Genomic DNA, 14,891 nt, shown 5'->3' on the forward strand with positions numbered 1-14,891 from the left:
TTTCATATAATCTTCCTTTGATGAACACACCACTCTTCCATGCTAAACATGAAGGTTCTCTTGGATCTGATGCTTAAGCCTGTGTATTCATTTTCATCTTTCGCCTGAGTCACAAGTCCTTCACGTTGATATACCTGGTTGCATTCTTAGGTATGCGCTAACGGATTGCGAACAGGTTTGTGGTTTCAACTGGTCTGCGACTGGCCGGTCGCGTTCCGCAGTCCCCATGCCCACTGAAACTGTGATGGCCACTTCGAGCGCCGTTGTCGATGCATTCGCCATGGCTGCTCATTCAAGGCATTCATTCATGCCATCGTCGCAATTCCTATAAGCACAGCCCGCACACCAACCTTTGTCAGTAATGCCATTATTTAGGCGCTGGGGTTTTCTGCTCTTATTTGACGTAGTATTTTAGCTTTGGGTCGTCCCAACTTTAGCCCTGTCAGCAAGTCCGCACGGGACGCAAGTCTCTTCATAGCTTACCTAATGAACAATCCTGACAACTCTCTCTCGGCGCTAACAGCCAGCTCGGCGATCACGTTGCCTGGCTTCTCCGGTGGCAGTAGTTTCCCTTCCTCTTTGGCACTCCGAAACTTTTGCTGATCCCTCTCGTCCATATTCGACAAGAAGCTCTCGCGGATGTCTTTCTGCATGGCAGTGTCCACCACCCCTGGTCGGATCGCCACGGTCGTCACATCCGGCTCTTCATTCTTCAAGGTCATGGTGAGGTGGTTGATTGCTGCCTTGGAGGCGCCATACGCTCCCCAAGACGGGTAAGCGTTCTGCGCGGCTCCAGACGAGGTGAAGATAATGCGGCCTTTCGTCTGTCGGAGCCAGGGAAGTGCTTCGCTGATCTACATGGGCATCAGATGTTAATGGCGCTTCTTGGACTGACTAGACCATCTTAATTCCATAAAGACATAAACTTACCATGACCACGCAACTCGTAACGTTCACCTTGAATACCCTCTCCCATTCCTCACCTTTGTCGCCCTCCATCTGCGCCAATCGCAAACACTTTCCCAGCGTCCCATGGTTGAGGATCAGCGCATCAAGGCTCCCATGTACTTCACACTGTCGTACCAGTCCCGCCACTTGGCCCAAATCCGCCATGTCGCACTGTACCGCCCGTACTCGATCCGGATACTCTCGCTGGAATTGTCGGAGAACTTCCGCATTCCGCCCCGTCAGGATCAACAGGTGCTCATCAGGGGAAGAAAGCAGGCGTCTGGCGACCGCCAGCCCTATTCCGCCGGTCGCTCCCGTCAACAGGATCGTCTTGGCTGAAGGATGTTCGGTCTGTGTAGGCGAGACAATCAGTGTATTAGGTTAGCCCTGGCCTGGACGGGTAATCGTGAAATGGCGTGTACTGCTCTGTTGCGATCCTCCTCGCTGAGAATGCATAGAAAGGCGGAGAGTCGAGACATATACAGTACCTACCCGGTGCTTCAAGATCCAGTCTGGTGAAGGCCCAAACCATGCGGTGGCCATTCTGATGCTAGTCCTCGGTACGGAGTAGGATGTATTCCTTACGACGTCATTCGCGATGATACCTACGATGTGATTCCGCCCTCGCTGGATTATGTACTTGAGGCCTTCAAAGTCGAGTAAAGAGGAGCACTCTGACCAGATATTGACAATGGTACCGAGTCCGCGAAACGAAGTTGAACGGACGTTCTTCGGGCAGAATCTCCAACGGACTCAAATTGACGTCAACTCGACCACGGGGGGCTTCGTGCCCAACGCCTCCGTCCTTACCTCCTTCCTTCCTAACACCCCGTGGGTGCCAGCAGATGTTGAGAGGATATCTCAGAATCTCCGTCCGGCAGCATAGGTTGACACACGACTGACTGGCCACTGAACTGCAAAGCTGGCCACCTACAAAAGCCGAAAAAGCGAGCACAGTTGTTCTGGAGTAGGTTTGAGGACGAGGGCGGAGAAGGGCGCTTGACAAAAGTCCTTTTATGATTGCTTCTCGATGCCCTGCAATACACAGGGCATTACAGTACGTCGCAGCTCTCCATGTGAAACCCCGTACAAGAGGGGATGAGATATCGTACTGTATTTAGGAATCACAGACACCTACCTATACCTATACCTGGTACTAACTCTATCTCACCCTTGTCTATCTCCCCTCAGCCATCGACAAACGCAACCTGCCTGTCGCCACCCATCTCGCAGAACAAGACTTCCACTCCCTTCTTCCCATCAACTCACATGCATATCACCCCTTGACGACATGTCCACAATCATCCTCGGAGGCGGCATCATCGGCCTCTCCACTGCATATTATCTTTCTCTTGCGCGATCAGCTAGTTCAACGTCGGGCGATATCCACATCATCGACTCGTCGGCAACCCTCTTCACCTCCGCGTCAGGCTACGCTGGCGGATTCGTGGCACTAGATTGGTTTTCACGGCCCGTGGCGTCGCTGGGGGCATTATCCTTCCGCCTGCATCGCGAGTTGGCGGAGCAGCACGGGGGGTATCGTAGGTGGGGATATGCGGGGAGTCATGTGTATAGTTTGAGTGAGGGCGATGAGGGAGTGGAGGAGGCATCCCGAGGACAGGGGGACTGGATTGCTGAGGGGACGAGTCGGGCGCAAGTCGCGCCGTTGGCTTCAAATCCAGACCCAGTCAACACTCCGCCTACAGTGTGGACGCGCCGGAGCGGCTGGACGTTCGACACGATCGGTCGCCCAGGGGACTGTGCGCAGGTCGAGCCGCGGGAGCTGTGCGAGTTCTTGCTCGAAGAGTGCCAGAAACGGGGTGTGCAGGTTCATCTTTCCACTATGGCAACAGGCGTGCTTACTGATGATATGGGCGCATTGAAGGGGTTGAAGTTGCGGACCACCAACGCTGGCGCTGGACAGCCACACGAGCAGGAAACACAACTTCAATGTGAAAATGTGGTGATTTCAGCCGGGGCGTGGACCCCGCGCGTCTTCAGCACGCTGTTTCCACAGAGTAAGTTGCGGATACCCATTGAGCCGTTGGCGGGACATAGCATCGTGGTCAAGTCGCCGCGATATACGACGCCATATGTGGACCTTGCAGAAAAAGAGGGAGGCACAGACAAAGACAAGTCGATGTGTTACGCGATATACTGCGGTCCCGGTCCGCGCTGGTCATTTGCGCCAGAGGCATTTGCGCGGCTTGCTCGCAGTGGCGAGACCGAAGTCTGGGTCGGCGGGCTGAATGATAGCACGCTTCCCCTTCCGGAGCTTTCAACTGATGTCAAGCGGATGATCGACCCGCAAAGTATCCAGGACCTGCGCAGGACGACGGTAGAGTTGACGGGACTTGCGAAGGGAGGCGGTCAGCCGAATCAAGATGATTTGGAAACGGTTAGAGAAGGGCTGTGTTTCAGGCCGATAAGCCAGCGAGGGACTCCCCACATCGGTGCGATAGACGGTAAAGATCTCGGCTTGCGCGCCGGTAACAGTGGTGTCTATATCGCTTCTGGCCATGGGCCCTGGGGCATAAGTCTGAGTCTGGGGACCGGGAAAGTCATGAGTGAAATGCTGATGGGGCAAAAGCCAGGCGCAGATGTGCGTGGGCTTCGCGTGGGCCGGTAATGCTAGCCATGACGAGATATCATTGTGCTAGAACTACTTGGGTATTGTTTTCTCCAGCCACTGAAAATCTTGGAATACGGTGTCGCGCGTTCACCGAATATCCAGCATACTGTCCGCTAATCGGGATTAGAGGGCCCAGAGTTTGTCGCATCATTCATCTTCTCGTATTCGACGGTATCGTACCGACACGGTTGGCTACCAGAACTATTGCCGCGATGGCCAGAACAATCAACAGTCAAGGTCAACTTGAGCTGATTCGATAGCGCAACCAGAGACTGTGAGGTGTGCCCGTCGCGTCGCTTGATGACCAGCATGCCTGGCCGAAGAAGCAACAAGGCTGTCAGCCTGGCGGGGCTGAAATATCTCCTTCGATGCGCTTGTCTGACCTATTTCCCCATAGGTACAGCAGGCAACAGCGATGGTCGACCAGCGGTCTTCGGTGAAGGACTAATCGACAATTCTGGCTCGGCACGCGTCGAAAGAAGTCGAATCAGTTGTCGTAAGGCCAGGGCAAAGTCGACGCCGGCACCGGAACAAACTTCATCCTTGTCCCGAGGCTGAGATGCTACGCGTACACGTGACGGAGCCTCGACGATCAAGCGCCGTCCCGCAGCTCTGCAGTTGAACTTTTAACACACGCGCGCTGTGGTTTATCAACGACGTTTGCGCAAGCAGACAGGCCTCGTTGCCGCACCGATTGCTGATGCGCATCGGTCGAGGTCATCGCGACTATAGGGATGTCACCCTAAAAGCTCACGTGCAGTCCCTTCTGCGCCGGTCGCACAGCAACTTCCAGTATGGGAACCCATATATCTCGCTCAACAACGAGATCCGCGTGCAAGATGCTTTGTTCAAGCAAGCAGCCCAGAACGACAACCTGCACAAGAGCACGAAAGCGTGGCGGAACTATCGTGAGTTGCCAATGTGCCTCCTCGCCTACTAAGCTAATCCTCTGGGGTAGACAGGTTGAAGTCCGCCAACCATGGCTTCACAGTCGTCATCAAGGACAATATCGTGACCGTGGAATTGCCTACCACCTGCGCCTCGAAGATTCTCAAGGGATTTTGTCCCTCAGAGAATGCCACCGTCACCAAGTTGCTTGAAAAGGCCGGCATGGTAATGGTCGCCAAAACCAACATGGACGAATTCGGCATGGGGTCACATTCACTACATTCAGCGTATGGCCCAGTGGTCAATGGCCAGGCTGCGAAAAAGGATCATTTGTCTGCTGGGGGGAGCTCTGGTGGCAGCGCCGTGGCTGTTGCTGGCAACCTGGCTCATATCGGCATTGGCACGGATACTGGAGGCTCGGTCAGGTTGCCAGCAGCTTACATGAGTCTTGTCGGCTTCAAGCCTTCTTACGGGTTGATATCGCGAGTCGGGGTAATACCTTATGCGAACTCCCTGGATACTGTTGGAATACTGGCCAAGTCCGCCCTCGACATCAGGCTGACATTCGACTTTCTCCAACAGCCCGACGACAGAGACCCGACTTGTCTGAACTACAATTCTCGACAGCGAATCAGAGCCGCAAAGCACAAGAGAAGAAGAGCCGTATTCGCCTCGAAACTTTTCATCCGGAGAGAATCCTATCCTGCGAGCCGGCGGCAGGATAGTGAACTGGCCTCTCTCCCGGCTAGAAACAGAAACAGAGACGTACTCGTATCTCAGAAGAACTACACCCGACGCATAGGAGTGCCTCTCGAGTACAATATTGCAGAAATGCACCCACTGGTGCGTTGGGCTTGGACGGCAACCCTGAGTCACCTACGAAACCACTACAAGTTCGAGATTGTCCCGATCTCTCTTCCGTCGACGAAGCATGCCCTGTCTGCATACTACGTCCTGGCACCAGCAGAAGCTTCATCCAATCTTGCGAAATACGATGGTGTCCGCTATGGCCGTGCGCGGACCGCCCAGGCCGATGGAGACGCCGCACCTCTCTTCTCTCAGTACCGCTATGAGAATTTCGGGCCAGAAGTCCGCAGAAGAATCCTTCTCGGCACTTATACCCTGAGCGCCGGGGCGATGGACAACTACTTCATCCAAGCCCAGAGAGTCCGCCGCCTAGTCCAGCAAGACTTTGACGCCGTCTTCCGGATGCCCAATCCTCTGCACGACAATACCGAGGCAAACAACAACGGTGTGGACGTGATCATTGTCCCGACGGCACCGACTCCTCCACCGTACGTTGAAAACTTGGAACACCAGAAGCCGGTGAGACGATACATGAACGACGTCTTTACTGTGCCGGCATCGCTGGCGGGCTTGCCTGCCATATCAGTGCCTGCGCCAGAACATCCCGACCATCCCTGGAATCCCGAGGTGGCTATCGGTATGCAGGTCATCGGACAATACGGCGACGACTTTGGAGTCATGTACTTTGCGCAGAACTTCCTCTCCAACTTCCATCGGCTTTGGATGAGGCGCACGCTCGAGACAAAGATAATGAGGTAGCTTTGCAATAAGATGGGGGTATGCTGTCTTTGATGTCCTAGTGTATCTATGTCGTAGTCGCCGTCGCCGCCGTCACCCCATGCCATGGAAAAGCGCCAAGTGTCGCATGGACAATAAGAAGACTGATCGCCTAAGGGAGCCTAGGGGCCTGAGAAGCACCGGCCAACGACGATACAACCTGTAAGCCTCAGGCAACCAGTAGGACCACGCGGATATCTGTTTGAGGAGGAGCAAGTCGGTCCAGCGATTCAATTCGCTTGCCCACGACACCGGTCTCTACTGTTGGCGAATCGCCTCATCGACCTATGAACAGGGAGACGCGCCAGCCTCAGAGCTTGTTGCAGGATTCGAATGAGAGGCGAAGCGGGGTCTTTCATATGACAGTAAATGCAATTCAAGTAGACAATGTCGAACCTGGGCGAAGATAGCGAGAGAAGTGCACGACAAGCAATCGGCATTTTGGCGCTTGCAATGCGTCGTTGGGTACTTTGTTTATCATCCATTCATTCACGCATCTCGTCAGACGCGTTGCGCTGTTCATAATTCAGGAGTTACTACCAGGGGTCATCCCATCAAGCTCACATGACCATGGTGTCGTCTCCATCGTCCCTCCTGTCCTGCTCCTCGACCTGCATTTCCCCTGCACCCGGCGCATCAGCACCCGTACGGTTCCTGCCCGCGAGTAATTCCCGTCTCACTTCTGGGCCGATATCCTTGTGACCCCTGGCAAGCAAGAGGTCTAGCAACGCCTCTCGCTGATCCTCGGTGATTTCGTTCCGGTAAGTCTGCGCGAAGATGAGGAGACTCTGATGCCACAAGACCGGGAGTTTCGCCTCCTTTGACGCCAAGGTCTCTTCGTCTTGTTCTTTGGACGCGCGAAACCGCAAGAAGTGAAACACCAGTGCGTCCACGACCTTGTACGGCAAAGCATACTTCTTTGCCAGCAGGACGCGGATGAAGATATTCGCCGCACCCGCGGCTTCGCTGTTCACGTTCGAGGTCTGCTCGGCCGAGATCTCGCACAGTCGAAGCAGCGCAGCGGCAGAGTGCAGGACGGGGATTTTGATCTTGGCCAGCACCGAGGAGATGATGTGCGCCTCGCGCAGAGTACAGCCGGATTGCACAAGCGGGAAGAGAAACCCCTTGAAGAACGCCGAAGGCCGGTAAAAGGCCGCTTTGAGGGCGTTGTAGAGGTGCACGTTGAGTTTCTTGGTTTCCTGGATATCTTCCCTGACGCGGTCGAGGAGGATGGTCTCGCAGAAGTGTTGACCCGTCGCTGCCGGGGCTGATATGAAGATCTTTGTCGCGCGATAGACGGCGTGCGGTGTCCAGTTTTCGGGTCTGGTGATGCTGAGGAGATCGGGCCACTGAGGGAGGGTTGGGAGGACTTTGAACGGTTTGGGGAGCGGCCCGGATCGGTAGCGACTCATGATCTGGCCGACTTTGGTGAAGGTGTCGACGACCTTCATTGGGATTTCGATGGCGTCTTCGGGCGCACCTCCGCCTACGAAGTGTTTGACTGGCTGCTCTCCATCTCCAGCACGTGCTGCGTCGAGGGCTTCCTTCTCGGCGATTCGTTGCAGGATTATGTCGGCCAGATTCCTGGTTTCGCCCTCCCCCTCAGGTTCCTCTCCCTCCCCTGCTGCTACTGGCGCACCTTTACTTCGGTCCGCTGTCGAAAGCTTCGCTAATGACGGCGCGAAGTCGGCCAGTTCTTCGCCGTCGTCGAGGAACTTTTTGTAGACCGCCATTTCTTCCGGGTCCATCTCATCATTCCCAGCAACCACTTCCTCGTCTTCTTCGGGCATCCATTCCTCCTCCTCATCGTATTGTCCATGGGCTGCCGTGTCTTCATTCTCGTCCCCATCTTCTCCAGCAAACCTCGAGTCGAAGGCAAATGCTGCGTTGGTGGGCGAGACAAATCTTCCGCCGGCGGCCTGACGGTCTGCTGCGTCTTCTTCTGCAAGATCTTGTGCAATGGCCAGAATCTTCCTTGAAGATCGGGCATCGATGTAGCCGTCGCCCTTGGCATCCTCGTCCGACCTCGACTTCCTCTTTCCTGTGATTGATTTCGTCCTCAATCTCCCACCCGAGGTTGTGATGTCGTCTTCGAGAGGCACATGTCGCCGGGCTGTCGCCGTTTTCGACATAATGGCCGTTGATACGATGGGTCGTTGGGGCTAGATTGCAAGGATGCGTCGGCGTTGTAGGTCAAGATACTCGTCGAGCAAAAACGCAGAGCGACGAAAATTGTTTCGATATGGGGAATTTTGTGGAGGGGAACTTTTACGCGGGCTGGAGCTTAGTCATCAATCGCCAAAACTTGCACTTTACGGATCGAGAGGCTGCAATATCGTCAGTCATATACTAAGATCCCTGTATCTCTCATGTGTTCTTCAGCAAGATATGTTGCTTGCATCGACTCTAGGGCAAGCAGATGCTCAAAGCGCGCGCTTTAGCACCTGTAAGTCCAGAGAAGCGTAGGTTTCGAAGTCTCCCAGAGTTGATACCTCCTCTTCAGGTGGCATGAAGGACTCCCCGGCCCAGGTACCAACAAGAGTAGGTGACACGTCACGAAAGTTGCCTTTGGTATCTTCATCAAGTCGAGATTATCATTGCTGGCGCTCCACATGGAGTTGGCCATGCCGTGGTGTCCTTCCTCTACCCCTCGTAGCTTGAAGTATACCGGACTCCTTCTTGTTTCCAGGTACTTTTAACGCAGCTGGCTCTCATCCGTGTCACAGTCAGCGTTCTGCGCAAGTACAGACATCTCGGTGTAGTGCTGCACGCAGTTGGAGCCTGGTCGACGTCTGGGATGTCGTCTCGAATGGAGCCAAAGTTCGCGCAACACTCGATATCCAAGTGGAGCAATCATGATGGTCGACACTCCGCCGAGCGGTGAGCATACCTCCTGGCGACGACAAGGATGAAGCATCAAACCCACCATCCTCATATGGAAGTCATGTCCGAACTTCCAATAGCATCGAGGCTGAGCGACATATCTGTGATCGAGTATTGGTGCATACGGTGTGTCAGTTATCCGAAGAACCAAGGCGTTGACGTACAATCTCCAGATGTGCCCGACCTTGAGAAACGATAAGTGGTCAAGCCTGACAGGGCAATAAACTCACGGCCAGGCAGCTATCTGCGCCGTTGGGGTATGCCTTAAGCGAGCGGGCTCAGGAGTAACGGTAGCACAAGGCTTGGGGAGCCAGCCTGGTTGTAAACGCAACCAAGCCGAAGATCTGGCGGCATTGAGATCTATGGCGACATCATGCACCAAACGAGCGCTCTCGGCGATGAAGGTGGAGGGCGAAGCGGGTTCACATCGCTTCGTGGTTGACGTGCAGGAGCGACAAGAACAGAGGATCCACTAACTTTCATGCAGGCTGCCATCTGTTGGACGACGGGTCCAGAGATGTGAAGGACATGCCGGTGTCCGCTGTCGCGTCCGGCGACTGTCAGTCAAATATCCAGATCCCACCAGTGCCGGAGGCTTGGGTCAAATGCGCTGGTGGAGATGCTGGATGCCAAATCCATGAGCACAACAGGCGGTCAGTATACCCCATGGTGTATGCACACTGCAGTGCCTTGAATGACCTTCAAGTCTATCTCAACTTCGAGATAATTGGTAATAGTCGGAGACGACAGAGATACGAGCTACGAGGGTCTGGATCGCCTGGACACCGAGCGCCTTTGTCTTGGAGCCGCCAACTGCTTCTCCGGCAAGCTTCCTGTGCCATCCGGAGAACTCCGCGGCGCTAGCAGACACCTCCTACTGTGTCCGAGTAAAGGGGAGCCAGCCACGCCACGCGCAAAGCTCCCGTGGCTGCTTCGTGTCCCTCGATTTTGTTAGCACAGCCGTTACAGTTATCACTCGTTCTGCAGCTCTGGAACTGTGGGTTCCTCGAACCAAGTGCCTGCATTTGCGGTTTTCTGCTCTTCCCTCGCTCCTGTGCTGTCACCTTGCTGAGTCTGTCTTTCATGCAATACGTAGTTTTCAGGTTCAGCGTGCCTTTACGGGCTTCCTCAGCGCTCTCAAAGACTACCTTGGTCTGTTGCGGTTTTACTTTCAAGTCATCGCGGACTATCGCGGTGGATACTTAGGAAAGCACAACTCACTTCGATTTGAGTTGGTATTGAACATCTGGTCAGGTCTATGTATCAGTGGGACGAGGATCAATTATCATTCTCTCCTGATTCCATACACCTGTACTCCGTACTCCGTACGAGTAGCTATGGCGACTTGCGACAATATAAACCCCTGTTCGACTCAATTCCATTTGACACAATCCGGCCCCTCGGTCTCCATCGGGCAAGGGACTCGATATTATTCATCCCTCGTCCGATACACTGCGGCTGCGCATTTAATCTACTGCGTGCCTCTGCCCCATATCTCACCTCACCGAGCCGGCGTCTGCATTGCAGCCATTTGACCGGCTCTCGCGTAGCCGCCGCACTCCTCCGGGTTCAAAGCGAGAGCAGAGTAAGAGGAGTAGAATCGAGTAGATCTCACCAATCTCCATCTCCATGCCCGTCTCCAACTTTTCCAGGCATTATTCATCCCACTCATCTTTGCTCTCCTCCTTATCCTTGACCTCGACTCCTTGCAACGATACCTCGACGTTTCAAAATCAACTGAACCCCTGCTGTTATACCACGGCTCAACCGAACTTTATAATCTTACCAATACAATTTAAGCCTTCGCTCACCTGATCCTCCCGCGCCCCGCGATCTGCTTTGCTTCTGCCGGCAATCCGCGAACCCCCTAAACGCCGCAACCCTCCTCCCTTTTTGAGGTTCCTTCTAGAACTGCATCCTCCAGTTCCCGAGAGCCGCAACGTCCAACAGCGACTCGACTCTATCCACGTCCACGTCCACCACCAACTTCGCCCTCATTTCCCACTCACTTCCCACACTTCAATTCTTGTCCGACCTCCACATTCGACTACTCGATCCTTTGACAGCAGTCATTCCCACCCGAGACCCAACGAGATCACGTCTGCGACTGTTTATCGCCTGGGCATCTTTCCCCGAGACATCCTCCTCTCCCGAAAGCGCCTGCGCCCAATCGCTAGACCGCCAGCCTGGAGGAGCATCGACCACTACGAGACGCAGCGCCTTCCCACCTACCCTACCTCTTCACTGCCCCCAATGTGTGGCTCGCTCCACTTCCGAGGCAAGATCTTGATGCCTTGCATGACCAGAGAATAGGACTCCGTAAACGTCCAACGCGCACCGCTTTTTCCCACTCGGTTGCTCGACTTTCAGGAAGCCTGGGTGCATAAAGAAGCGCCATGAGTACTTTATTTCAGCCCGCTCCTAGAAACCCTTTCGGTTCCCCTGTCGAATCTTCACAGAGAACTAGGTCTATGGCAATTCTCCCGCACAATACTAGCAATGGTAATACTTCGCCCCGGTCACTTCAAGAAGATTCTATCATGACCTCTCCGGCTCCCCCCAACATGGGTCCGCCTGGGCCGGGGCAAGGAAACAGTCCCGAGATGGAACAGGGGCAGAGCAACAACAACATTTCAAACGGCAACAGGGAGCAAAGCTCCTTCGCTGGCGCAAACAGCAATGCCGCTGCAGGCGCTGCGGGAGCGTCACAAGGACCAAAAGTAGTCCAGACAGCTTTCATCCACAAACTCTACAGCATGCTGGAGGACAAGAGCATTCAACACCTCATCTCCTGGTCAAACACTAACGAGAGCTTCGTCATGTCACCCTCGAATGAGTTCTCGAAAGTCTTGGCTCAGTACTTCAAACACACCAACATCTCCTCTTTCGTGCGGCAGCTAAACATGTATGGCTTCCACAAAGTCAGTGACGTTTTCCACACTGGTTCTCCGGAATCGGCACTGTGGGAGTTCAAGCATGGAAACGGCAGCTTCAAGAAGGGCGATTTGATGGGTCTGCGCGAGATCAAAAGGCGCGCCTCTCGTCACACGCTAATCCACCGAGATTCCTTTTCAAATGCCAAACCAGGTGTATCGCAGCCGGGGACACCTGCTGAAGTCATGCCGGATACCGACCAGCGTCTGGCAGGCCTCGAGCAAGCGTTTTATGACGTGCACGCAAGACTGCAAAGGACAGAAGAAAGCTACTCATTGCTGAGCTCGAGGTACTCTGCTCTGACCGAAGGACTGGTGCGATGTCATCAGTGGACGCACAATCTCACTAGCGCAATTCAGAATCTGTCGTCGCCTGAATCCGCTTTGCATCGGGACATTACGGAAATGCAGAAAGAGATTGCGCGACAACTGGAATATGTGCGCGCTCTGGAGACCTCTCCAGAGTCTTTGCAGAACGGCCGACAATCGTTCTATCCCGGCAGTTCCACATTGGAGCCGCCGCTTTCGCCAAGGGGATACAATTTTGATAGCCGAAGATCCTCCGTCCAGATCGAGCCACAGCATGTGGGATTACGTCCTCCTGTCCCACCCATACCACCACAATTTTCTTCCTCACCACGCCGCTTTGGCTCGATCAGCATACCGCACGTTTCTCCAGGATTCAGTCGGCCTGCTCTCCCGCCGCAGCCGCCGCCCAGCGTGCATCCCTTGGCATCCGTGGTTACGCCTCCACCAATGAATTTGGCTCGAAGGCACACGTCAGCTGATATCCGAGAACACTGCTGGCCGCCCGCCAACGGCAATGGGTCCCCCTACGCCTCTGGGCAGTCTTCGGTCCAATGGCAGCCTTCTTCGCCCCAGCAGCCGCCACAAGCACCAGGAGATCAGGCGATTCGGGACCAACTTGCCTCCTATGAGATCAACGGCCCCAAGAGGACTCCGGCAGTCATTCAGGCGAGCCAGCCGACGCCGCCGCTCACATCCAGCTCCGAGGCCCCTCCAGTCGGGCTAGGAGTGGAAGCGTCGTCCTGGGCGCTGGGAGGAAGCAGGTTCCCACGGCCCAACTTCGAGCTACATTCGGCGCCAGCCACGCGTAGAGGTAGCATGGCCACCCTACATTCGCTGCTCAACCCTGCGGAGACCGCGGAGCAGGATAACGAGGATGATGGTCCTGGCCACACTCGCGAGGATGACCGCAAACGAAAACGATTGATCTGATGCATATATTCTCCTTTTGAGGCGGCGTTTCTTCTTTCGCCGCTGAAAAGCGACGTCATGGCCGAGGTGAGAAGGGCGTCTCCTCTCACGTTGGTGTCGTTGTATATAACGAGGTGGTGACGGATCTTAATGAATACAACGGAGATTTGGCCTGGACAGTTTTGAGGGAGGACTTCTGGATTTAGCGACACTCATCTCGAGACGTTCTGTGGCGGCTGCCTCGTTCTTGGCAGCCCGCATTCATCTTGTGAAAGACTGGATACCTGAGCGAATAGAAATTTTCGCCCCAAAGTTACGAGTAATGCGTTGAGGAAGGCTTCAGGACTCTCCTACCTTTGACGGGGATCTCTCTTGCGCGAAATGTTAGGCGGTGGCCTTGATACTTGTACCGTGAAACCAATGATCTTGGCTACTGTGCATTGCATTCAAGATGGAATGGTATGTCGAGTTCTTCCCGGTCGTCCGTCTTCAAATGAAGAATTTTGCGCTCGCCCGACTTCAACCGGGCTTGCTGCCCGTTCCCTTGTTCTTCTTTTGCCTCTTAGCTGCTCTGGAGGCGAGGAGTTCGTCCAGGTAGCTCCCAGTCCCACGCTTCTTGCTCGCCTTGGCTTGCGCGGATGGCGGTCGAGTAGATAGGGCAATGTCGGTGCTATCGTGATCGGCACTCGCTGCTCTCTGTCCAGCCAGTGATTCAGCCCGGGGGATCTCCTCGGTCTCCCTTGTTCTTGCAGCTGTTTCAGAAGAGACGGCCTTGGCGACGTTATTCTGCCGTGCGCCCCTCCCCTTACTCACAGACGCCCGCGATTCGTCCTCGTCGGAATCACCTTGTTTTCCAGTCCGGTGCACCTGCGAGCGGATTCGCCCAGCTGTGGCATTATACCTTTGTACTTCCATGCTACTTCGAGCCCCACTGCGACCTCCTAGCAACTGTTTCCGCAGGAACATGGTCGTCGGGTCTGTTACCGCCGGTCGTGCGGCCGACGTGGACGTGGACGATGACGATTCCGGCGCACGGTATCCTATCCCGCCTGTGTCGGAGTATCGGTCCTGATGCTTGAGTAGTTCCCTTTCGGCCTCCTCCTCGTCATGCTGATCCGTGTCAGTTTCACGGTCATGGGAGCCGTTGGCCGAAGTGAAAGTGAACCCGCTGAGCCATGCTTTAGCTAAACGCGAGGCTTCGGAGTAGTTGACGCGGGCTCGGTTCGTGGCGATGTCTGCTTCTGAGGGGCCTCGTGCAGTTTGCTTGGCTTGAGGTTTTGGGACCATAGCTTTCCTTGTGAGCCGCTACATCTAGAACGTCCTTGGCTGTTCGGCTGTTCGGCTGGGCTGCTGTTTGAGATACCTAAGTGGGATTCCGTCGGTGATACGGTAGAACTTTTGTTGGTCTGGATTTTGGAGAAGGGAAGGTGTGCCGGGACGGCTACTGACTGCCCGCCTCTGTGTGGAGCGACGGACCCTGGCGGGCTGCAGGTCGCGCCTAAAGAGCATCTCGGGCACGCCCGCAAAATCAGATCTCTCATTGGTGCGTTTTGACTGCGAGGAATGAATATCATCCGGCAGCGGTTCCTGCGCGCCCATCATCCAGCCAGGTTACAGTTCTCTGAGGTAGCATTGACCAATGCATGAGATGACACGGTGACGTTGCGTCTATGAAGAGCTATGTTGACTTGTGCTATTGGAGAACGACCGCGAGCCAGGACAACAATATAAAGCGAGAAAGGTAAGCTTCACCGCAGCTGTGCGAAGACCAGGTCATTTCATGCCCAGCACGACAGTAGAACACG

The 14,891-nt window shown here is 54.8% G+C and overlaps 6 protein-coding genes across 6 annotated transcripts; 3 read left to right on the plus strand and 3 right to left on the minus strand.

The window, feature by feature from the left end:
• Nucleotides 1–479: 479 nt before the first annotated feature.
• Nucleotides 480–1,491, minus strand: A1O7_05613 (uncharacterized protein; the record flags this gene model as incomplete). The annotated part of the gene is made up of 3 exons (XM_007759621.1): nucleotides 480–854; nucleotides 931–1,299; nucleotides 1,441–1,491. 3 exons carry the CDS (start codon nucleotides 1,489–1,491, stop codon nucleotides 480–482), a joined length of 795 nt encoding a protein of 264 aa, XP_007757811.1.
• A 748-nt stretch (nucleotides 1,492–2,239) lies between these two features.
• Nucleotides 2,240–3,577, plus strand: A1O7_05614 (uncharacterized protein; the record flags this gene model as incomplete). The annotated part of the gene is made up of 1 exon (XM_007759622.1): nucleotides 2,240–3,577. One exon carries the CDS (start codon nucleotides 2,240–2,242, stop codon nucleotides 3,575–3,577), a length of 1,338 nt encoding a protein of 445 aa, XP_007757812.1.
• Nucleotides 3,578–4,280: 703 nt separating this feature from the next.
• Nucleotides 4,281–6,034, plus strand: A1O7_05615 (uncharacterized protein; the record flags this gene model as incomplete). The annotated part of the gene is made up of 2 exons (XM_007759623.1): nucleotides 4,281–4,488; nucleotides 4,539–6,034. 2 exons carry the CDS (start codon nucleotides 4,281–4,283, stop codon nucleotides 6,032–6,034), a joined length of 1,704 nt encoding a protein of 567 aa, XP_007757813.1.
• Nucleotides 6,035–6,612: 578 nt separating this feature from the next.
• A1O7_05616 (uncharacterized protein) lies at nucleotides 6,613–8,184 on the minus strand (the record flags this gene model as incomplete). The annotated part of the gene is made up of 1 exon (XM_007759624.1): nucleotides 6,613–8,184. The coding sequence occupies one exon, from the start codon at nucleotides 8,182–8,184 to the stop codon at nucleotides 6,613–6,615; it is 1,572 nt and encodes a 523-aa protein (XP_007757814.1).
• A 3,315-nt stretch (nucleotides 8,185–11,499) lies between these two features.
• A1O7_05617 (uncharacterized protein) lies at nucleotides 11,500–13,107 on the plus strand (the record flags this gene model as incomplete). Its single annotated transcript, XM_007759625.1, has 1 exon — nucleotides 11,500–13,107. One exon carries the CDS (start codon nucleotides 11,500–11,502, stop codon nucleotides 13,105–13,107), a length of 1,608 nt encoding a protein of 535 aa, XP_007757815.1.
• Nucleotides 13,108–13,605: 498 nt separating this feature from the next.
• On the minus strand, nucleotides 13,606–14,373 carry A1O7_05618 (uncharacterized protein; the record flags this gene model as incomplete). Its single annotated transcript, XM_007759626.1, has 1 exon — nucleotides 13,606–14,373. One exon carries the CDS (start codon nucleotides 14,371–14,373, stop codon nucleotides 13,606–13,608), a length of 768 nt encoding a protein of 255 aa, XP_007757816.1.
• Between the last annotated feature and the right edge of the window lie 518 nt (nucleotides 14,374–14,891).

The sequence above is a fragment of the Cladophialophora yegresii genome (genome assembly GCF_000585515.1).
Source record: "Cladophialophora yegresii CBS 114405 chromosome Unknown aczIN-supercont1.4, whole genome shotgun sequence".
Lineage (NCBI taxonomy): Eukaryota > Fungi > Ascomycota > Eurotiomycetes > Chaetothyriales > Herpotrichiellaceae > Cladophialophora > Cladophialophora yegresii.